This window comes from Argiope bruennichi, chromosome 8 (assembly GCF_947563725.1).
Source record: "Argiope bruennichi chromosome 8, qqArgBrue1.1, whole genome shotgun sequence".
Taxonomy (NCBI): domain Eukaryota; kingdom Metazoa; phylum Arthropoda; class Arachnida; order Araneae; family Araneidae; genus Argiope; species Argiope bruennichi.
Window position 1 is genome coordinate 98,462,649 of NC_079158.1, and position 25,708 is coordinate 98,488,356.

Below are 25,708 nucleotides of genomic sequence, written 5' to 3' on the forward strand. Positions count from 1 at the left end.
GAAATCAGTGGCAATCTAAAGGAAACAGTGTGGATTGATTCACGGATCTTTTTCCAAGAAGCCATTGAAATACAAGGTGGTCAGAAAGTCTTCCTCTAATTATAAAAATTATTATAAAAACTATTATAATTTGTCATATGGATGTTTCGATGAATTATAAAGACAATTAAGGTCTTATTAAAACCTTTTATGTCAGTAAATTTCAAACACCTTTGTTAACTCGAAGAATATCAAGTTGGTATTTCGATTCTCGAAAAGTATTGTTTAATATTTCGGCTGTCACATTAATGATCCTAAATTCGAGTGTATTAATAGGTTCGATTGGGTTAAAAACACTCTTTCCTTTATCCAACCCCAAAGGAAAAAATAAATTAAGATATTAGAAACAAATTTGAAATCTTCTGTCTCAAATTTCAAATTATCATGTGAGAACAATCTTATTCCACAATGAAATTTGAGAGAAAAAACTAAATGTTTAAATCATCGTTCCTTCTATGAAATGCCTTGATAAATTGAAGCAATAATATCATTTTGAAAAAAAGGATCGAACTTCACTCTATCATCATTCTGCAAAGACAATTTTAATAAAGCTGTCAGATGGTTTTCATTCATTAGCTAATTTAAAACGTTCGAATATTTTCTTATATGTATGATGCCGATCAGAAAAAATTTACAATTTATGAGTTCCAAGAAATCATGATCTTTATTTTCTACCTACGCAGTTTGTGGCTTCAAAAATCCCAAACCAAAACAACATCATGTTCTCACATAATAAAAAGAGACAGAAAAAAAAAAAAAAAACTAGTGAAGTAATATCGGACGAGCGTGGATCTCATTGCCGCCATTACTGTGACTTTATTGACGCCATTTCGATAACAATCGAATGTCAGATTACTATTGCTATGTTAGTTGCCCCTTCTGTTTAACAAAAATAATAATAATAATAAATAATAATAATAATAATAAAATTAAGAACATCAACATTCCACGATAAGCATTTTACTGTATTACATTCAATGGTTCTTCCGTAATAGTTTTTTTTTTGTAATCAGAAAAAGACTTTGCGACACCCCTGTAGGCTTAAATTGTTTAAAATAGAGATATTGAAAGCTTCAAAATTCAACCAGTTTTAGACGCAAAAATATGTATTTGTTTTTTTTTAAATGCTATCAAAAATATTTTATTTAATATGATTAAAAAATAGGAATCCAATAAAATATATGACAATGACTTTTATTTAAGTTTATTTATTGACTCAAAAAACATACGTATTAATTTTACGCTAGTTAACCCTTCAACCGGCTGAAATGTAGAAAATCATCCCAAGAGTTTCGTCAATAACGGTTGGAACGAAGAAAGTTACTTTTTGCACATTCAAGCATCATTGTTTTAAGAACATATAGGTTCTGCATCCTTGCCGGTCAATGGGTTAAAACATTTCTCAGACTGGAAGTATATGCCTACCTTTAACTATATAGATATCTATTGAACCACCATCAGAGTGGATACTCTACATATAAAATCACAACAATTTGTATAAAAATATTGAAAGAAATGTTAAATACCGGATCTGAATCGGATGGAAAATCCTTTTCTGCTGTCACCGTAGCTTGTTTGCACGTAGATGTAGAGTTTGTTCCGAGTGCTTAGAATGAATTTGGGATTATTCTTAGCTGTACCAGTCAGTTTAGCCAGCAAAGGATCAGATGGTGATGTGCCGTCGCGGATAAAGAGGAAATCCTTATCAGGTTCCAGATCTAAATCTACCACCTGTTTGAAAAAAACTTTTTTTAAAGGATGCCTCTTATAACAAGAGATCTGTCATATAAACACAATAAGAACTGCTATAATGGGAACATCGGGAAAAAAGTTCATATTATAAAAGACATATTTGATAATATTTCAATAATACTTTTGAATGAATAATTGGTTGTAATTGTAAAATTCTTATATTCTTTATTTTAATTATCTCCTTAAATTTAAGTGTCTACTTATCACGTGCCTTTTGATTATAAATATCTTAAGGTGAAAGCAAAGAGTGATGCAAACAACTTAATATTTAATCTCTGAAGACAATAATAAGCAAAGCGTCTTTTGTAAATTATCGTTTAATAATACGAATCTAGACTAAAATTTAGACATCCGTCAATATATTCGTAAATTCACAAAATAAGCAAGTGTCCTTTGTACTCGTATCATTTAATAATACGAATCTAGATAAAAATTGATTTACGCATCCATCAATTTATTAGTAAATTCACATGAAGGCAATGAGCACTAAAATAGAAAATTGAATGTCGCTATATGGTGAGGAATCAATTATTAAATATCCTTTTTGAAGAAAAGTTTATTTCACAAGAAACTCCTGAACATTTTCTAATATTACTTTTTTTTTGAAAATTAATCATTGTGTTTTATATATAGTTTATTGTTCAATGTAGTGAAATCAGTTCATCTTTACGTTTGTAACCGAACTTGTTGATACAGTTTTTATTAGAGGAATCTGAATTCCAGGAAGTATAAATGGTTTCTTACTAAGTAATTGAAACTGATCTTTAAAATTCTCTTCTTTTAAGATATGGTGTAACATATTTCAGCTCAAAGTTTAAGCATGCATAACCGTAACAGCTGAAATACAGTCGAGTCTTAATACTAGGAACTTTCACAGAAAGAAATTTTTCGTTAATGAGATATTTTACAGAGCTTAAATTTTACTCTCCATATTATGAAGCCTAATTGCTATAAAAATAAAGTTTTTTAAATCCAGTTTTCACAAATTCAAGAGTTACAGATAATGTATTTCAATCTTTAACGAAAATATTTCTGTATAATAAATCATTTCCATGCAGGATCACTGACCTTTTTTTTACAGATTAGGATATGTGTTGAAATCAATAAAATATATAAGTTAGTTTCAATTCTTTCCTTTCTCTCGTTTTTAATAATTTTTTTTCACAAATTTCTATTTAATAAATTTTTTATAATGAAGTTTCGAAGTGGTACGATGAGATTGCGTTGAATATAGACTCAACTGTACGTCTTTTGCAATATACAGTTATAAACATGTAAAATGCATAAAAAATTTACCTCTAGAGTAATTATTTTGCTAGATGGCGCTGATACGATATACAAACATTCTAGACCACCAGGATATGGTTGAGGATAGAGTGGAGAATTGAACAATTGAGCATTTGGCAGAGCGAGCAACTCACCACCGCATTTTATGGGCTCTGAAATAAAAAATAAATCAATATTTAAAAGTTAGGAATATAAAAGTATTTTTGCAATATTCATTATAACAATCCGTTTTATCAAGATTTAACTTTATGGGAAAATATTCATTGCAAACTTTTTCAGAAATGGTTAATGAATAGGACTGTGAAATTCAATCTAATAATAATTTTATTTATTCTATTTGACTTACGAATTTATTTTTTTTCCAGCAGTCAACTATAAAAATAGTAATATGCACTTCACATAGAATAATTTTTTTCCCATTCAAAAATATTTTTTTTTTTACTTTTATTTTTCTACTAGACGCCTTTGGCGACCAGCCGGTTCGCCAATCTTAATGTTCGTTAAAATTTTAATAATTAAATATTTTATGCAATTTCTACTTTAATAGCGTCTTCATCAAAATATTTTAAAACTTCAAATTTTGATTATCATATAATTCATTCATAATATTATAAAGGCCTTCAGTCATAAAGTAATATGTATCTCTCTCGTTTTCTGTTAGCACCCGTAGAATTTATGCTTTAAATTAAAGTGGAAAGAATTTATCTTCAATTAATATAATAATATTTTTTACTGAAACAAAGCATTTTTTTATAATCTGATTACTGAAAATAGAGTCACTCAGCGTTTAAACTTTATGGGCACTAAAGAATATCTTTTTAAATTTATGTAATATCTCAAGAGTTGGTCAACAAAATTTTCTTAGATTCATTATGAGCAGATCGATTAATTAACAATGTTTAAATTTAAATGCATCAAACACTAAGAAAATAAAACGAATCGTTTAAAATAAACGGTTGAAAACGGTAGAATTTATGCTTTAAATTAAAGTGGAAAGAATTTATCTTCAATTAATATAATAATATTTTTTACTGAAACAAAGCATTTTTTTATAATCTGATTACTGAAAATAGAGTCACTCAGCGTTTAAACTTTATGGGCACTAAAGAATATCTTTTTAAATTTATGTAATATCTCAAGAGTTGGTCAACAAAATTTTCTTAGATTCATTATGAGCATATCGATTAATTAACAATGTTTAAATTTAAATGCATCAAACACTAAGAAAATAAAACGAATCGTTTAGAATAAACGGTTGAAAACAGGTTTTAAAAAAACTACTTAAAAAACGATGTACTTAAAACTATAAGCATATACAAAAAATATATAACTAACATAAATACAATTTACTTACAAAAGCATGCAACTTTACTTACAAAAGCATGCAACTAACCCAAAAATAATTTAAATCATCCACTGATAACGTTGTCATGGCAACAATCAGAACAGAATGCGCATGCGTGAATTTTCTTCGCCGGTTACGTAACGCAAATACGTGATTTTTTCTACGCCAGTTGGGGTAACGCTATGCGGATTAGAAATTTTTAATTTCCTTTATTCTGTTTTATTTTAATTCAAAAGTACTTCAGAATGAATCTGAAAGATTGATTCATTAACAATGTTTAATTTTAAATGCATCAAACATTAAGAAAATAAACAGAACCGATTGAAATAATCCGCCGAAAAATTTTAACCCTAGCCTCATTACTGTTGGGAGAAAAAAAAAAAAACTGAAGCCTTTCTCGTTTGGCGCTGGGGATAATGGAAGATTTTTTTGGCGGAAAAGTTGGCGGTGGGGAAAATGTAAGATTTTTTTGGCGGGAAAGTTAGTTTTTAATTAATAATTAAAATTCTAATTAAAAATTCGAAAAAAGAAACCCCAGGTGCACATTCCCAACCTCCAAGGTATACATGTACCAAATTTGGTAGCTGTATGTGAAACGGTCTGGCCTGTAGAGCGCCAACACACACACACACACACACACACACACACATTGAGCTTTATTATAAGTATAGATTTGTTAAGAAAAATGTGAAAACGATAATGAATGTTTGCATTATTTTCTAAATAGCATTACCAAGTGAAACTGATATCTTTCAATAATCGCATTGTTTAAAATATTTTATTTTTTATATTATTTTTTTCATGAAGCTTTACTACAATCCTTCAAAATATTTGCTATATTTAATTTGATTATAGTAAATGTTTTCTTTATAATATTGCTAATTTAAGATAAATACTATGTGTCTTCTGAAATACAATGTTTCTTTCAATTTATATATTTTTTAAATAAAGGATGAAATTAAAATGGTAATACTTCATCACAGCATACAGTTTTGTAATATTGTAAATTGATAGAAAACCACAATAAATCATCAACATAATTTTTTAAAATGTTTAAAAAATATGGAAAAATTATTTGAGTGAATGACTATTTTATCGATAGAAAGACAAAAAATTTAATTAGTTTTGAATGAAGTTATTATAAAATCAAAAGACTGAATGTTGATTGGCTGATTTTTTTTTCGCCAATAGTGCCTAGTTGTATTATTAAGACATGGTGTAAAATTAAAAGACTAAACTAAATGTTAGAGGAAGATCCTCACCTGTTTTCCAACTAGCTCTGAATCCTTTTTTTTCCACTGATGCATCGGATCGGAATTTGACAATCATGAGATTGGATGCTGTGGTAAAAGTTTTCACTCCCAAGTCTTGTGTGCCGGATAGTGTCACAAGACTCACACCGGATTCTTCTGTCCGGCCTCCGGCGAGAATCTGAACTGTATCGAAATTGGCTTCAGTTTCAAAATCTGAAAACTGAAAGAAGGGAAAAAGAACATTTCAAAATTACTGAAGCTGAATTATTATTCTTCATGAGAAACACTTTGTTTCAAAATAAGTGAAGATGAATTGTTGCTCATCATAAGGAATTTCATGCTTAATGACGATGAATTATTATGTATCATGAGCAGCATTTCATTTTAAAGTAAGTGAAGATGAATTGCTTATCATAAAGAATAATTTATTTCATACTTAATAAAAATGATTTAATATTCATCATGAGCAATATTTTATTTTAAAATAATTGAAGGTGAATTGCTCATCATAAGGAATAATTTATTACATATTTAATGAAGATGAATTAGTATTCATCATGAGCAGCAGTTTATTTCAAACTAAGTGGAGCTGAATTATTATTCATAATTCGAAACATTTTGTTTCGGAATAAATAAAGTTGAATTATTATTCATCTTGAAGAACATTTTGCTTTAAAAAAAATGAAGCTGTATCATTATTTATCATAAGTAATAGTTTATTTAATAAAATAATTATTCATGACGAGGAATGTTTTATTACAAAATAAGTTAAAGAGAATTAGGATTCATTATGAGTAAAACAACAGGAGTCATTTAATGAAGTTAGTTTGCTGACATAGCGCATAGGATAATGTACATAGGACAATAATTAGCATTATGTGATTTGAAATCTAATTCAAATTTTACAGGAATAAAATTTAACGAATCTTTGTCAGCATGTGGCAGCATGTGAATGAATCGTACTGAAAGCGATATTAAATGCTTAATTCAAAAAACATAAATTCTTAATTTTTTTTTTATATTGTGCAATTATATTTATTTAATCCTTTTAAATAACAAATAAATATAATAATAAATATAATTTTTTCTTTTGAAATTCCCATCAATTTCGTTTCAACAATTAGGAGGAAAAAAAAAAAAGATTCTGCTAATAATAATCTTTTCTTGAGTGTATGAGTGTTAGCGCTCCATAAGCCAAATCATTTGAACTAGAACTACCAAACTTGGTACAAATATATAGATGTATATGGCTTGAAATAATAGTAAAAGAAAGAAGCTAGATGATAAGTTTGTAACTCACCTGTAAAACTATTCCTGTACCAACTGCTCCTTCCAGCGTCCACTTGCAATCTGAATTAGGTTCATATTTGTTCGGATAGTTGGGGGACTGGATGGAATCACCGGAACTCTTGAAGTGATATCGGCAGAGATCTGTGGGTAGATGAATTGTCCGTTTTAATAACTTTTTTTTTTTAATTTAGGAGGCTGAGTTATTAATGAAAAAATAGCCGATTCCCACCCTTGTTCATCTGTGTCACTTATTTCCACATCGAAAGACCATTAATAATAAGTAGCCAGAAACAATGTCTAGAGTGGCCATAATATAACTTTCCTTATTTGAAGGCATTTGTTGATAAAATTAAAGAATGGAATGAAACAAAATTTCATACACAGATTATGGAAGGCACAGAGAGATTAACTTGAAAATAAAGTGCCGTAAAACATGGAATTGCTCATTACATAAGTTACATCGCAAATTTAATAAATTTGTCAGTGTCAGTGTCATGCGGCGGAATGCTGTATTGTTTTAAACATTTAAAAATCTCACCAAACAAACGCCTCATAAATCAACGATCTGAAAATGCCTTTCCTAGCTTACCGATGAAAGGCGATGAAAAGGTAAGTGATTTTGAAAGGCAAAGCAACAGAAAATATTCTTGAACTAACGAGTGCAGATATTTGGCAGTGAAAATGGAACTTAGTTTCTGGATTACGGATTAAAATATGCTGTGTTTCGCAATTAAAATTAATTTATTATACATATCTTCGTATATTCAAAGCATTCGCTTTTGATTTTACAATAATCTATCTCTATTACATCACTAAGTATCTTATAAATTTCGTATAATTAAAGCATAAACTCTGTTTTCTTTGCAAAAAAATTATGAATTTTTAAAAATGTCTTTATATCTTTGAGACTATTCATCCTATTTTCATGAAAACAGATATAAGGATTGCTTACAGCAAACAAAATTATTAAGGATAGCTGCAAATCTTTATCTGTTTTCTGTGAAACGGGATCAGCTCAAATAACTTTCTCCTTCGTCAATTTTGGTTGATAATAATTTCCAGTTTTTTTATTAATGATTTTGTATCTTCTGCACAACTGTAGTAGTATATATCTTCCTAAAAATATCTGAATATGTTTTTAAATGCTCTAGTAATAGAATCATCATTGTAAAAGATGAACTCTAGTACATTATTTACGAGGTCAAAGTTCTAGGACAGTTCATTAAATCTTTTGAGAAATTCAAAAAAAAAGTTTAAATCCGAAAGAGTAAAGTTTTGAACATACAGCGTATTTCACATTTCAGATGGCAAAAGAGAAAAATTTTATTAGATCTCAGGTTATATCACTTACTAGGACAGTCCATTTCGTCTGACATGTCTCCACAGTCATCTTGACCATCGCAGCGCCACTTGCTGTTCACACACTTGCCGTTGCTACAGAAGAAGGAACCTGGAGAAAAAGTTGACTGTTAGAAATTAAAAATTTAAAGTTGATTTGATTCATTTAGGGCTAAACACGTGTCAAATCACGAATATAATATTTTAAAAATGATTTTAGCAATTTTTTTAATGCTACATTGGAGGCTTAGTTAAATTAAAAAGTAAAATATTCAGAAAATTATTATACAAGTTTTAACGTAAAACCTGAATAAATAACAAACTAAATCCTTGTTGTTCTTAGGAACTTTACAGGATATTAATTATCATATTTAAACTTAATTATGCCGTTGATTAGTCCGTCCAGCCAGATTGTGCGACAGCCTCAAAATATAGATATCTATTATTATATTTCTCATAATCACCATTATTCTTAAATATTTTAATAGTTCTAATTAAACATAAAAGTAGTTTTATAAAATCAAATAAAATAGATAATTTTCAGCCTTTTCTCAGTATTTTAGCCGAAACATTTTCTTTATTTAGACAAAAAAATTTTGGCAACGGGATTATTTTATATGATAACACAGCTGATATGCTTGAAGTAAACAATAAATATCACAAGCTTTTAATATTTCTGATGTATTCGAACAAAACATTCTTGACTAAAACACATCGATTTTTTTATTTATTTTTCTTTGGTTGTTAACATTTAAAAAGCAGAAATAATAAAATCTTATTTATTTTTAAATACTTTGATGCACGGAAGAAGTTAAGCTTTTGGAGATTAAAGAGTGATGTTCTAAATTCCATGCAGATTACGATAACATGGATTTATACTAATCCCCATTTCAGTTAAATGTTCTTTGAATAATCTCTGTGCTCAAATAAGATAAAAACCGATAATCCTTTTGATCGGAAAAGACCGTTGAAGTAAAAAATAACTTGACTTAATAAATAACTGAAAACTTAAGCTTATAAAATTTAACAGATTTCATCAGAATAAAGGCAATATGATTAAAAAATATATAACTGCTGCTGAAACAAAAAAATTCTGAAAACAATGGAAGCTAAATTATAAGGAGTAAAGAATTAATTATTGAGTATTATTAAAGTGCTCAGACGAAATTTTAATATATAATTGCTGATGAAACAAAAAAAATTCTGAAAACAAGGGAAGCTAAATTATAAGGAGTAAAGAATTAATTGAGTATTATTAAAGTGCTCAGACGAAATTTTAATGTATAATTGCTGATGAAACAAAAAAAAATCTGAAAACAATGGAAGCTAAATTATCAGGAGTAAAGAATTGATTATTGAGTATTATTAAAGTGCTCAGACGAAATTTTAATGTATAATTGCTGATGAAACAAAAAAAAAAATTCTGAAAACAATGGAAGCTAAATTATTAGGAGTAAAGAATTGATTATTGAGTATTATTAAAGTGCTCAGACAAAATTTTAATCTATAACTGCTGATGAAAAAAAAATTCTGAAAACAATGGAAGCTCAATTATAAGGACTAAAGAATTAATTATTGAGTATTATAAAAATGTTCAGACGAAATTTTAATTTATCGTTGTTACGTCTGATTGTGTTGGATTGATGTGGTATCGAATTAAAACTGGAGCGTTGAGTGATGGGTTTCCAGTTTCGCATATAAAAAATAATTAAAAAAATAAAATGTGCCATGAAGGGAAGGACAGCAAACAGATATTTAGTTCGTTCCAAAGATTAAATTTCTTTTTCAAACAACTCTGTCTACTTTTGGACTGCTTGGACTGGAAAGAAACATTTAACGCTTAATGATGATGGTTGGTATGTCGTAAATAGAAAAAGAAAATTCTAGAAATGTACATTGTTATTCTGTAGTATTTCTGTGCCATATATCGAAAGAAAGGAGGCAGACTAACAGAATTTTGATAGGAAGTCTTCAAAATACAGAGTACAGCCAAGATCTCTCTCCCTGTAACATCTCGACAATTTCGGTCATCTAAAACATGATTAAAAGATCAATGACTGACTTTATATGACAAAGAAGTACCGGACACTATGGAGAACTCAATCTGTCTGCAACTCAATGAAACTTCTATGGTGAAACTAGGTCCTTATTTCCGAAGTATGGGAAAGGTAATATGTACAACTTCAGCGCATCAGTGTCAATGGAAACCATGTGTAAGTGTCATATTTCCAGTTAACCGAAATAAAAACAACATTTTAGATAAAACCGCAGTCTTCTCATTTGAGTAGCCCTTACACATAACAATCTAAAACCATCTACCGAACATATTGAAAGTTAATTTTTTAATGATCATAACAGAAAAATGTGTTTAAAATTAGAGCACTATTCCTGCTCTTTCTTGGCATAGTATATTTCTGGCTTATAAGGCTCTGGCTGGCTTATTTCTGGCTGGTACTAAGCTAGATAAATGAAAGTATCACTGAATGTACCTGTAGGACAGGCTTCGGTTTGGCACATAAATGGCAAAAGTGTTTCGCAGGTGGTCAGCTTCCACATCTGTCTCCCCGAGTCAAGGGCGGCTTGCACGCAGCTCCCGTCCTGGGGCCGGGGCTGATCCGTTGCCCACATACCCATGTACAGAGAGATGAAAGAGCCGCCCGCGGACTCAAGGGTGTTGGTGGACAAATCATCCACCGTCCGAAGACCTGCAACAAAGAATTCGAATTTAAATAACTAAATAGAATATATATATACATTTTTAAGCAATTTTAATTGTTTATTTGAATATAGATGAAAAAATATTATTCCTTCATTGTATATGTTTGTTTAGCTCAAAAAATATTAATATTATTCGTTATGTTAGAGAATAATCTCTGTGTCAAGCTCCAAAAGGAACATTTGGGGAACTATCTTATCCTTTTGAGTTATAGCATGATGTCGATGGTAGCTCTTGAGTTTTGACCTTAATATATCGTGAATGGAAATTCGGAGTATAAGTTGCTATTTCACTCAAAATATTCTCGCTATGCCAGTGTGACGATATTTGACATAAGACAATATGCAACAAATTCATTGGATATCAAACCTGAAAGCCTTTGACTTAGAAATCTAAACTCGACCAATAGATCACGGCGACCATCAAGCGCAGGAAAAAATCATTATGTGTAGCTAGTTTTAGGCTGTAGCAAAAAAACATGCAATTGCTGCAAAGATATGAGATTCTGTATTGTGTGTTGTTCACGATATCAGGAAGATTGTACCAGCAGTTTTGTAGAAAATTTGGAAGTATGAATGCTGCTTACTATACACTGTCACATTAGTATCTATAAATTCGATATCTACAAATCATTATCATTCCGGGCACTAAAATATACTCAACCAAGTTGCCATAGAACTTGATGAGATGAGAGGTTAAATGTAATGGCGTCTATAGTATTTATGTCGAACAGATTGACATAGAATATTTTTATATATATAATTATGCATTTTTTAAATTGTATATCTATATAATTAACGCTTTAAAAAGGCAATTCTGTATATCTATTTACTCAGTATAGAGTTAAATCATTATCAAGCGACACCATGGCATGAAATCCAATATTTTCCCTCTTAATATATTTTCTTATGTAATAAACTATATATCTATGCAGTGATCATCGTTCACAACTATGAAAACTTTTTTCTTCACGCCTTTAAAAACAGACATGCTATTTAACAGTTCTTGGGATTTGAAGCATTGATTCATTACGCCGTTTAAGAAGACAGCAAGAAAGATAAGTTCGAAGAATCTGTTTAGATATCTATGCCAATCTGTTAATCTTTGCACGATGTTTTTATCATCAAATCAAGTGATGACAAAGCTGTGCCGCTGGAGTTATATCACTGTCAGATGACATCATGGTACAAAATGCTGACCGATTTCATTCCAGCATTCATCATTTGAATGCCTTATGTAATTAAGTAATGTGGTCACCATTCTTAACAATGAAAACCTTTCCCTTCATTCCTTGAAAACCCTGCACACTATTTAACAGTTTTTGTGGTTAGAAGCAATAATTAATTATTCCATTTAACACGACAGCAAGAAAGATAAATTCGAAGAATCTGCTTAAATGTCTGATTAATTAATCAGTGCACGATGCTCTTATCCCTTAAATCAAATGACTTGATTGGCAAAAATACGCCGCTGATGTTAAATGACAATACTTGTTGATTGTACCATTCATATTCTATATCTTCAATATGTTAAAACAATACTGATGAATACACAGATTAATATTAATCATCCATAACATCTTCTTGCAGAATAAAATGTCTTTATCATTTAAGTATGTCCATTCTATTGTCAGGAATAGCAAATAAATAGGAAACGAATGAGAAAACTTTAAAATCTAACAAGTTATTAAATGATACTGATTTTTTTCTGTACTCTCTGTACTTTAACTTCTACTTTAATTAATTTAATTTTACTGTAATTAATTTGTACTCTCTATTTCAAATGAAATTCTATTTTTTAAAATATATCTTTTTTTTGCTAATATTCTTTTTTTTTTCATGATAGCAACTTTTTTACAGCTTTAAAATACATGCAAATGGTTCTTTTACACAAATTTTGCATAATGACATAGATCAAAGATATATTTAAAAATTGAAAAAAATAACAAATATTTAAATGCGCCATTATTACATTTCCAAGAGTAAATAACTAAATGAGATTAAGAATTTATTAAGCTATTTAGATACATTTTTAAAAAGATAGGCTACCAACTTTTCTCTTATAAAATGTCATTGTAAAATTTCTTACCCAGCCAGTAGGTTTTCGGCAGTACATCTTTCAGATTAGAGGTAGCAAGAGTTTGCGTGTAATTGTTCTGCCAGAAATTTTCGACCAGTGCTAGCTCACTGCCATACCTATAATTAAAAAATAATAATTTTATTAGGGAATGTATACTGATTTACACTAAATTTTATGTTTAAAATTTCGAATAGTTAAAAGAAAATTATTGATCTATTACTATAAGCAGGTAACTAAAAAAGTAACAATATATAGGCAAGGGGGCATGAAGGTAAAATTAGCCTCGGTTCACAACATGCTCTTACTAAGTTCATTGATTGATTGTTTGTCTTTTTATAGCACTCATTAAATGAATCGTTCAATTAGTAATAGTGTGGTATTATTAAATTTTTACCCACAATTCCTACTCGCCGTTCAACATTTCATTCAGAATTTTCACATTCTTTCATAGATCATGAAAAACACATTCATTTCTGTTTTTCTTGTGGTAATTTAATTGCAGCATTCAGTTAAAAAATAAATCTTCAGTAAGCAATTACCACAAAAATACGCACAATTTGTCCATCGTTACAAATGAAGAATCTTGAATAAAAATAATTTTCATATTTCAATCACATATTTAAGAAACTCCTTGATATTTTTTCCTAACTTAAATTTTCGAATGGTTGCAAAAATTATTTCATCAGGAAATCTTTTTACTACTTGGTAATTAACAGTAATTAATTCTTTAGCAGTGGAAGTGTGTTTCTTGATGTTTAAGATTTGCATCTTATCTTTTGAACCATTATTTTAGAGTTAAAATTAAAATACTGAAATTCTCTCACAAGTTGGTCCTTATTTGGTCCTTATTTTAAATATCACCATAACAGATTCATTGCAATGATTTTAATTTTCTTTCCTAACGAAAAGAAAAACATAACGGAAAAAAAATTCTGCATAACAATTTTCCCTTTTTCGCAAATTATTGATATTTTAAGAATATATTTAGTGTTATTATTTTTTTTTGTTGGAGTCCAAATAAGACTAACTAAATCGAATGTTGTAAAAGATAGTAGAAACTAAAATGCTCAGGAGCAATTGCAAAATTAACAGAGTTTTTTAATTTTCGCCCAGTTGATGAAGACATACTGATTTTTGAATATCCTACAGAGTTTAACATATTGCAAAGTGTCACGAAATTTAGAGGGAAACCATAGACTGACTACTACCCATCCGAAGGCACACGGAAAAACTTGAATGAAAGAACTGCCGCGACAGCAACTCTGGTGGGAACTGTGGTTGAGTAATAAGGGTCATCACTGGTCACGGTACAATTCTTCCATAAGGAAATACGGCCCTTCATCGATAGGAGGTAGCCCTCTCTCGTTCATATACCCTCAAGGATGGCGAGAACCAACTACCATACCGGAAGCTGCTCATCCTCAATTACGAGTGCCCCTCCCTGAGGGACTTCAATTTAAAGGGATAAAATACAATAGTTTATGAAGATGATAATGAAGAGACTATTTAGAAACCTACCCTTTCACAAGAAGAAATGCAAGCAATCGAAGGAGATTACAATTTCAAGAAAATGTTACAAATAATTATTATCCAATATTTTTAATGAAAGTGCATTCTTTATAATAAATCTTTATAAAGCAGGATCATAGATCTTATTTTATTGTTCTAACATATATATAAAATTTTATAAAGTGGATAGATAAACCCCAGCATTTTTTTTTCGTTGTTATAGCTTGATTTACAAATTTCAATTTAACAGATTTTTTAACGAGTACTTAAAACGGAATGCTAACACTTCTTTGTATGGAGACATGATTACATATAAAACCTGAACGTTGTTAGCAAAACACGCGTCAATAAAAAGAAATAAGTGTTTTCTACAGCAAACTCGTTTTCTAGTTTTTTTCTTATGTCTTATAGTAGATTTCTCATACTATAGCTGTTTAGTAAGGGAGCTATTAAATGAAAGTGTTTTTGAAAAATGTATTATCATAAGAATTATCTCTTTTTTCAAGCAAAATTCTTTTATCCTTGCTTCAGAAAAACCTCTATTTATTTTTCAAGAGATTAGTCAATCATTTATAACTAGATAGTTCAGAGCTCATCTCGCAAACTAAAATTACTGATGATTCATTTCATTGTATGTAGAGGTATGGATCCTTAATACACGGCAGATATTCAATTTCTTCTTTTATGTAACAGTAATTCTGTTAAGTATCAGATGTGGGCGCTTACGCGTGTGATGTAAAATCCACACAGTGACCCACTTGCGGCTCTTCCTAGAAAGGCGTTTTGCAAAACGAAGGGTGTTCTACAAAATCCCATAAAGGCGAGAGGGAGTCTCAATTGAGGAAAGAGAAAGGGCGTCTCTACGAATGGGGTTTCGCCTTTTGTTGAAAAGAAACAGAGGAGAAAAGAAAACATTAATTTCTAAGTTGTAAAATTGGGAGTCGGATGACGTAATGGAGAATTCTAGATTTTTTTTCTAAAGAAAAAGAATGAAATCCGACACGACGGTCAGAACAAAAGTGACGGAAAACGAAGCGGATGAGGCAACAAAACACACGGAAAGCATTTTGAAATCGTCAATAAGTGAGACAAGAGATAACGATTCGATGGTGAAAAAAAGTAAAACAAATAAAAGAAGAAATCTCTGTTGGTTTTATCTAATAATTCTTTAGATTAATGTTTGCATTGCGTGGGTTAATGATTTGCAGAAGAGGTGTTTGTTTATTTTGGAATTTGATTGTTTGCAATAAGGAAGAAACGACAGATGTTTATTGAATCATAACAAATTCACGTATTAGAATTCACTTATTAGCATATACTTTACGAAAAAAAAATTGAAGTGTCATAGAATATAGTAGACGAGGCAAAAATGAGGAAGGAATAGAAAGCGAATTTTGTCAGGAAATAATGGAATAAAATTCCAGGTGTCAGTATTCGGAACAGCTAAAATAACATGAAACATTTTCCATTGGCTTTTATTAACACATATTATCTGATAAAAAAATTCAAACAATTTTTTAATTGTGCGAAATTTTTGATAACAGAATACATATTAAAAATATTCAGCACATGCTGTACATGAATTAATAAGACTGTTTGTCTCAAGTAGGTTTTAAAATTAGAAACATTTCTTTCAATTTTATTAAGAACGTTAAATTTCATAAACAAGGTATATGATTTCACAGAATTTTAAGGAAAAAGGGAAATAGAACAGCGCAATAGAAGGGAAATAAGATGGCGTGAATAATTTAATTGCGCAAGCTACAGATAAAATTCTTACGTTAGCATGATTTTCTTGATATTCTAACAATGCGAGTAAATTTAGAAATTTAATATATGAATTATTTATAATATGGTTAACATAAAATATTATTTAATCGTTATTTGTTTCTTAAATCAAGAAAAATGGAGGAACTAAAACTTGAAGTAAAATATTTTAATCCAAAGTTTACAATCGGATCCCTCCTATCGATAAACATTGCAATGGCATGTGACAAAATAGACGCTGCAAATAATGCTTTGGATCCATTTATTAATTGCGGTTTCCAGAGTTGAAGTTAAAGAATTTTTCTGTCTTTTCCTTTTTCTTTTTCTTTTTCTTTCTTTTTTTTTCTTTCTTTTTTTTTTTTTTTTTGCTTACGCTACATAAGGAAAAAGAAATTCAGGTTTTGCCAGTGATCCTTTATTTTTGTTCAGAGTTGATCACTCAGAGTTATACAAGCTAAATTTGTCATTATAATACCGATATTTTTGTTGCCGATCTTTTATATATTTCTAATTCCATATGCATTTTTGCCTCCTACTTTTGTAAAAAATTTTTATGGTGAGTCTCCGTTATTTCACGATTAAAAAAAAAGTTTGATGAATAATTAATTATTATCACAATTACAATTGTTTTTAAAAATTTTAGTTAGTTATTATTATTATTTAGTTATTAACATTTAATGATAATATCTTATTAAACTAAAAAATACTTAATTAATATATATATATATATTACATTATATATATATATATATATATATAATGTAAAATTACTTTAGATTGAAAATACTTGAATTTCGACATTTTTGTTCTAATTTTTCCCCTCATTTATTTAAAGTAACCTAAAACTAACAACTTTAGATAAAGATAATCTATTCTATCAACAAAAAGAAATTTTTGTTCTAACCCCCCCCCCCCCCATTTATTTAAAATAACGTAAAAATGATCAACGTTAGGTAAAGAGAATCTACTCAATCAAAAAAAAAAAAAAATTAACAAAAGAAATTTTTTGCAGATGTTAAAATTTTTGGTAACTTCAAATAATTACTTATTATGTTATAACTATGCGCTTTTATTTATATATTATTTGGGAGTAAAATATTTTGGAATAGCGCAATTATCGTAATAAGAACATTCTTTGTTTCTTTATTTCTGCAAATAGCTTTATTTTTAAAGATTTTTTTTTTTTGTCATATGGATGTTGTTTAACAATGTTATAATTCTTTTTAATTAGAAGACACAGTGGGACAACTGAAGTATTTTTCAAAAGAAAGAAAGAAGAATGATACTTTTTCAACAACAAATTGAAAATAATTTTGATAAGCTCATTCACTAGAATTTTTTTTATGACTTTTATTAAAAAGTTTTTTTTTTGTTGTTTTTTTGTTTTTTTTTGCCATCTAAAAGAAACGCTTTTGATAATTGATAAATTACTGATTCCAATGTAATTCATACAAATGAATTTCTATTCTTAGATTATTTTAAATCAAAAAATAGTTGGAACAAACAGTTTTAACAACAGAACAATAGTTTTAACAATTATTAGCAAATCAAGCTGGAAAGTTGTGATGTCAGTTAATATATAAACATTGTCAGTTAAATAGTCAGAAAAATATTGCTATATTTTTTTAAATATTTAAAAAATATTTAACCTTTTTTATCATAATGAAGATCCTAACATCAAAAGTTAATATATTTAAAAATTAATGTAAAATATTAATAAATAACTAATATATACAAAATAATAATCGATCACTAACTAAAATTAATTTAATTATGCAAAAATACAAAATAAAAAAGTAATATAAATAAATATTATTAAAATAACAAAGAAAATAATTCTAAATAACTACATTTTAAACGAAAGATGTCCAGTTTCATACAGCTTTTTCTATATTAAAACATCTAATTGGAATTCTAAACCTCGTAAAAATTCTAGTATTTCATTCACAATGAAGAGATAGCCTGTTTCTTCAATGCCGTGTCGACTTTAATTAAGTTATTATAACAGAATATAAAAAATGCATTATTAAATTCAAGAAAGATCTCAACGAATTTATTACGAAAGAATTAATAAACAATAAACATTTTTCCAACTAAAACACTGTAGGAAAAAGTGCTTTTTCTAACTAGAATAATTCTTTGCATATAAGTTTTGAAAAGCGCGATGTTTCTTTACCGCATTTCCGGTTTGTAGCAATTATAATCTGCAATTAGTGGCAATTCTTTCTGCATATATTATTCTATAACTTAAAAAAATGGCATTAAAAAGGAATGAAAATTTCAAGAATAACATCATTAAAGAGAGACGAAAGGAAAATTCATTTTTTCATCACTTTTATTACTCGTTACTTGCTGAATGTATTATAAAAAATATCCTGTCCTTGCAACAATTTTTTTATGCGTGTGAGAGAAGGAAGAATTTATTATTTATTATCTCTGATTGGTATTAAACATTATTTGAAAGAGAAGTGCTACAATAGTAATACTGAGAAGAAAAGTAATCAGCAACATTGAAAAGAAAAGTAATTGGCAATACTGGATATAATATAAATAGTGATTGCCAATAATGAGAAATCTTTAAATATTTATTTTATGAACGCATTCATATCATAGTAGAGAAAGAAAACCAATAATGACAAGAATGACAAATCTCTATAGCATACAGTTTCAAAATATAAAGAAATAAATGGAACAATATTCTAGAAATGAAGATATGAAAAAACAAACAGAAATTAGTATTATAAAAAAAAATCAAAATTTGTATAGCAATTCTGTTATAATGATATTGCATATTCATATCGTATTGAACTCATTCATATGGTATTGAACGCATTCATATAGCAAGTCAGTGAACGCATTCATACCATAGTAGAGAAAAAAAACCAATAATGACAAGAATGACAAATCTCTATAGCATACAGTTTCAAAATTTAAAGAAATAAATGAAACAGTATTCTAGAGATACGAAAAGACAAACAGATATTAGTGTTATAAAAGCATAATCAAAATTTGTATAGCAATTCTGTTATAATGATATCGCATATTCATATCATATTGAACGCATTCATATGGTATTGAACGCATTCATATTGCAAGTCATTGAAAGCATTCATACCATAGCAGAGAAAGAAAACCAATAATGACAAGAATGACAAATCTCTATAGCATACTGTTTCAAAATTTAAAGAAATAAATGAAACAGTATTCTAGAAATACGAAAAGACAAACAGATATTAGTGTTATAAAAGCATAATCAAAATTTGTATAGCAATTCTGTTACATTGATATTGCATATTAATGAATAATTGTAGCAGCATTGGCTTTAAATAGATATCAACGATATATATGCATTTCAAATGTCCAGCACTCAATTCTGAATAGACTTCGCATTGGATGTTAAAAATTACCCATCATCTTCTGCTGGATAAGCTAGGTTCTACTAGTTCACGTTTAGATATCCTGTGTCTGTAAACATATCCTTACTAATGCCGACATTTAAGAATTCACTAGTAAATAATTTTAACTTGAGTTTACTGATTCGTTGAATTCCTCATGTTCACATCATAAATATCGATGTTTCTTTTAATTTGTAGATTAAAAAAAAAACTTAAAATGTTTTGAGTTTTTGTCTAATTTTAATCTATTATTATAAGATATTTTGAAACATTTTTACTAATGATGCTATTTTTACTACGTTGTTTGATATTTTAAATACCGGATAGCGTTTTGATGCTATTTTAACAATATTATTGAGCATTTGTGTGCACAATATTTTGAGCACCATGAGGTACCTCTTAATGATATAAAAGCATAATTTATAAACAAACATATTTTTTATATTTCATTTCACTCTGATTTATAGTTTACGACATTGTTTGGCATGATATTGTCAAACAATGCTATTTGGATTATGACTTCAAGCCAATGTTATTTTAAATAACACACATAAAATAAAGATTTTTAGGTTTAAAATAACAAATGCCATTAATTCAATTGTTATATTATGTTAATTTTTTGTTATTTGTTTTTCCATGTTTTGAAATGCTTTTAAACGTTTCGCAATTGATATTTTCTTCTTCTGAAGTACTCTGTAGAGGACACTTTAATTCCAAACATCCTTCATGCAAAAGTACTCTCTTTTTCACTTGAATGACATTGATAGTCATGCAAGAAATATCACTTACAAGAACCAGTAATACAAGTGTGTAATAGTAGGAGCCATGGGGAAAAACCATCAAGGTGGTTATCATTTACGACAGCTTTCAAAGTTATTTGTTACTGATCATCAGTAAAAAACTGACATGAGGTTAAATGTGTTTTATGGTTTTCCTTCTCCAATGGACTGCTTCATATAATGGATGTATATGCAATATCAATATACGGGAAGTAATATCGTGGAATGCAGTAATTTAAGCAAAATTTGGTTTAAATTATTAGTATTGGTTAGCATATTATAAACAAAAATTACTTTTTATCTGTAAAGCAATTAATTATAATTGTTAAGACGGGGATCGAAAAAGAATTCTTACCTCCTGCATATTTCGGCAGCCCTTTTCCAAGACCTCCTGATATTGAAAAACCTATAACATTGATCGTTGTTCTGGGACCAGCCTGAAAAAGAAGTAATTAATGTAAGTCAGAGAAAAACAATTTATTACATAACAAATGTTTTACATGAGTATATAAATAAAAAAAATTGTTCATTGTAACAACTTAATTAACCTTTTTTAGCATATAGTGTTAATTGGAGATTTTGTTGAAACTTAAACCATTAAGATTTAATCTAATGGTTTACCATTAGATTAACATTGCTTTGAAACTGTCTTTTAATTTTCATTGCAATTCAGATAACAAGGGCATCTTATTCATTCGTCCAAATTTTCTACCATCAATATAAGGACTTTCGTTTTATGTTTCACTTCCATTGCGCGTCAAATGGACATTCAGGGCAGAACAATAGGGGTCTTCGAATCCTTAATCTTTCAATGAAAATACAGTGATTTTGTTTCAAACCTCCGCAGCAGCCGATAATGTAGCAGATTTAGGTATTTCACGGCCTAAAGCAATGAGCATTGCGCATTCCTTACTAAATTGGTGAATTGAGCAAGACATTTTTATCTCAATCAACTTATTAATTTTAGATTAATTCTGTGTTTTAGTAAGTTTATATAAATGTATCCTTCATTTATGCGTTATGAATAAAAATCCATACAACTATATTGAAACATACATTTGATATTTATAAATTTTTGCAATAAATAAGTGGACATTAGGAAAACAAATAGAAACGTGACCAATTACACTTAATAAAGTATTCATACTGCACTGTTATTTTATAATTAACTTTTAAAAAATTTGTTTATTTAAAAACTGCGCTAATAACATTTTTTAATCTATGGCCTCCCCTAGGCTAGATGCGTAATTTAAAATGCGCCATTAGCTTCATATACAATTCTGCGTTTCATAAAAATAATATTAATTTTAACCTAAAGAAGGGAGAAAAAAGCTCGGGAAATTAGTTTTTTTTTTTTCTCTAAGGGAAAAAAATGTTTGTTTTTTTTCACTGCTGGTACGGAAATATTTGCCCTAAATAGTTTTGAACAAGGCAAAAAACGATAGGAATTTATTTTTTAAAAAAGAAAACATGACTTTTTAATGGCTTATAACAAAAACTATAAGCAGTGGCAAGTATAAATAATTTGGATGATTAAAATGTTTTTTTAAAAATTACATGCAGTATATTTTTAGTTAATATATTCCAACTTCAAACAAATTGCTTTCGAAAGATAACCGAATTTATTGTCTTTATCCATTCTTATTGTCGATTATATTAACTAAATTGCTGGAAAATTTTTCAATTCTTATAGTGAAGTTTCGGAAACATTCTGTACTTTAAATAAGCAAATAAACTGTGCGTACGGCATTCAGTTGTCCACAAATTAATTGCTGAACTTACAGATAATTTTAAAAAGTAATAGAAAACAAGATAAAAACAAGATCTTTCCATTTGAATTGTAATGAAAATGGCGTCTCCTAACCAAAAAGCAATGTTGCATGCTGCCCTATCAACTATTAATGGTGCTTGTTACTGCAAGTATATCCTGATAGTACAGAATGACTAATAAACATCTAAATGGTAATCAGATTCTGAGTGGTAATCAGAATATTGAACATCTTGGAGATATCGTACTATAAATATCTTGTGTTAACAAGACGTTTTATGCTTTTCGCACTGTAAACTTTAAAATGTTGAATAAATGTAGGCAGATTGTTTTTTGTTTTTTTTTTCATTTATCCCACATTTCCTTAAAACAATTCATTATCTAATGTGTAATTTTCAAATATCTCATATGATAATGTTGGTTCTTAATTGGAAAATGCAAAAAATGTTTACTTACATTAAAATAAATAATAACAAGTAATTATAAATATACTTCAAGTTAATGTATGCTTATAATTTTTGTGAACTGGTGCTATTGTTATCTAAATTTCTTTAGTGCTAGTATTAAGTTTTTCAGAATATAAGGGATTTTAGGTAATTTATTTTATATTTGTTATTTATTTCACATATGCCTTGACAAATTTATATTAACCTCCATAAGAAACTAAGATTTTTCTGGGAAAAGAAAGTGAAAGAAGAAAATGCTGGGCTAAATAAACAATATTAGAAGTCAAAGAATCTTACTTTGAGATAGATTTTAAAAACTTCATTTTAAGAATCATTTCAGAGAAAATACTTCACAACAATGAAAAATTTCAGATAATTTTAGCTCAGTGAGTTTCATTTTAAATATTCATATGTCTGCTTTCTTCAACTTATTTGAATATAATCTCTGCATTTTTAAGAAGGACAAAACAATTATATTTCCAACCGATTCTTTCTCTGATTTCGTTTTGCATAGAAATCCTGAAAGTCTATTTGATTTGAATGAGCGGAGAAAGTTCAATGCTTCTGAACGTCCCGAACAAACCACTCAGATGATGAAATTGAGCGTGGAAGATGGGAGGAATCCTTTATCTTCTCTCCCTCATTTCTTGCCCATCTGATGTGGACAGAAAACAACAGCCACAGGATCAGATTTTGAGATAAGATAATGAACTTGCTCGTTGATTATCTCCAAAGACGCACTGATTTTAAAATTGAAAACGATAACCATCTAGATTAACCTTTGAGCTCTTGTTTGCCCTTGAAGAACAAAGACAGTGAATGGTAACAAAGAAGAATTTAACTTAAGCATTGATCACCGTTACAAGCTACAAAGCTGTTTCGAACGGATTTAAAAAAATTGAGCATTTTGAATTTAGTCATCACTATATTGTGAAAATATTTGGTTCCTGAATGGTGATCTTTTTAGTCAAATATGGATTCAACACATGAAGGACAAGAACATTAGATATATCACAAAAGACTCTGCACATAGAATCAGATTTTTTAAAAAATGGAGATTTTTGTGTGGACCACTTTGGAGGGAATCTAGCAAAGAATTCAGTATAAGATTTGTGTAGTTAAAATCGTGAGGTTTAAATACAGGGTAGTTTTTCTTTAGAATGCTTAGTAAACCCACCCACGACCTAGAAAATATCTGGTGGACCAACGTTATGAGAAACAAGATGCCCAAGGTTAAAATTAGAAATCTTATGCGGTTACTACAAGAGAACGAGGAATTGATTTCTCCAGACCCAAGCCCAGTATAAATTTTCGTTTCATTTCTCAACCAAGCTCTTCTCCAGAATATATTAACTTCAATAGATTTCATCTACTCATACTCCCCATCGAACACCTCCTTCATCATTATAATATTATATATAGTTACTTTTTATGTGTATTGATGATATTTTATGTCTTTTTATGTGTATTTTTTTTATCTTAATAAATACTCCCACATATATCCTTTCAACCGACAGGGAATCCTAGAGATTCCAAGTTCGGGAATATTTTGTGGCGAAAGTTCTTTAGAATGCTTAGTTCGCATCAAAACAACAACAAAAAAACATTAAGGTTCCAAACAAACTATAGAGATTTTAAAAGATATTTTAATAGACTGATTAATAAAAGTTTACTATGTTCTGTATTAGATATGAAGAACATGTTTTTTATATGTTTATAATACTGATTAATGAAGCAATAATTTAACGGTAGTTATAAACAGATACCTTAATAGAAGGACACGTATCAAATATACGCATATCTCTTATTAATGAAGCAATTGTTTAACGGTACTTATAAGCAGATACTTCAATAGGACACGTCTCAATCATACATATATCACTAATTAATGAAGCAATAGTTTAACGATATTTATAAGTAGATACCTCAATAGAGGGGCGCGTATCAGGTATATGTTAAAAGCAGATGCCTCAATAGAAGGACACGTGTCAGATATGTGTATAGTACTAATAAAGGAAGCAATAACTTAACGGTACTTATAAGCAGATACCTCAATAGAAGGACACGTATCGGATATATGCATAGTACTAATTAATGAAACAGTAGTTAAACTGTACTTATAAGCAGATAACCTCAATAGAAGTACACGTATTAGATATAAGAATAGTACTAATTAATGAAGCAGCAATTCAAGGTACTTATAAGCAGATACCTTGAATACCAATAGAAGGACACGTTTCTGATACATGTATAGTACTAATTAATGCAGCACTATTTTAATGGTACTTATAAGCAGATGCTTCAATAGGAACATCAATAGGTGAAGTAAGAATATCAGTAGAAGATTTATGCAGCTTAAAATTTAGCACACATTTACAATCTGACTGGATAACATACTAAATTTAATTCATCCATTTTTTTTTATTTGCTTTACAAATATGACATTTACAGGACAAATGAACAATAACACGTCAACTTATTAGTGAATTTTGTCCAAAATTTGACAAAGATCGAAATGTTTGGCAATGAAATCATATTACGCAGTTCATTTACCCAGCTAATTTTACTGTTAAGTTATAGCCTTCATATGCACGTGGAAAGCTTTTTTTAAATGATTTTCTTTTGGCATATTTCATTCAATATTCGATTTTAAATCTGCGACTTTGGTGTGAGAATTTCATTTAAATGTCTAGCATATTTCAATTTTGAGTTGTCATGTTCAAAGTCACATAGGGAGGCCATAAAAAGCGGAGATTTATATATATATCTCGAGGATCGATTTCTTAACAATTATAATATATATTCTTCGTACATGTGAAAATTAAAGGTAACCAACAAAAATAAAAGCTGACAAAAATGTTACCATCGGAAAATGAACTGGAAAACTACTTTTAAAAATGCTTTCGACTTCGAAACTCGATTTGTTTTCAAACTTATCGACCGGA

At 28.9% G+C, this 25,708-nt stretch overlaps 1 protein-coding gene across 1 annotated transcript in view; it reads right to left on the reverse strand.

Annotated features, from left to right (window-relative positions):
- The window catches only part of LOC129980818 (uncharacterized), a 140,636-nt gene that overhangs the window by 61,949 nt on the left and 52,979 nt on the right, over nt 1-25,708 (reverse strand). The window contains exons 3-10 of the mRNA XM_056091209.1: nt 20,905-20,986; nt 13,109-13,215; nt 10,794-11,009; nt 8,318-8,416; nt 6,977-7,107; nt 5,686-5,896; nt 3,088-3,230; nt 1,566-1,770 (exon numbers count right to left, since the gene is read on the reverse strand). Coding sequence (XP_055947184.1) covers nt 1,566-1,770; nt 3,088-3,230; nt 5,686-5,896; nt 6,977-7,107; nt 8,318-8,416; nt 10,794-11,009; nt 13,109-13,215; nt 20,905-20,986 — 1,194 coding nt within the window. The remainder of the gene's footprint in view (nt 1-1,565; nt 1,771-3,087; nt 3,231-5,685; nt 5,897-6,976; nt 7,108-8,317; nt 8,417-10,793; nt 11,010-13,108; nt 13,216-20,904; nt 20,987-25,708) is intronic.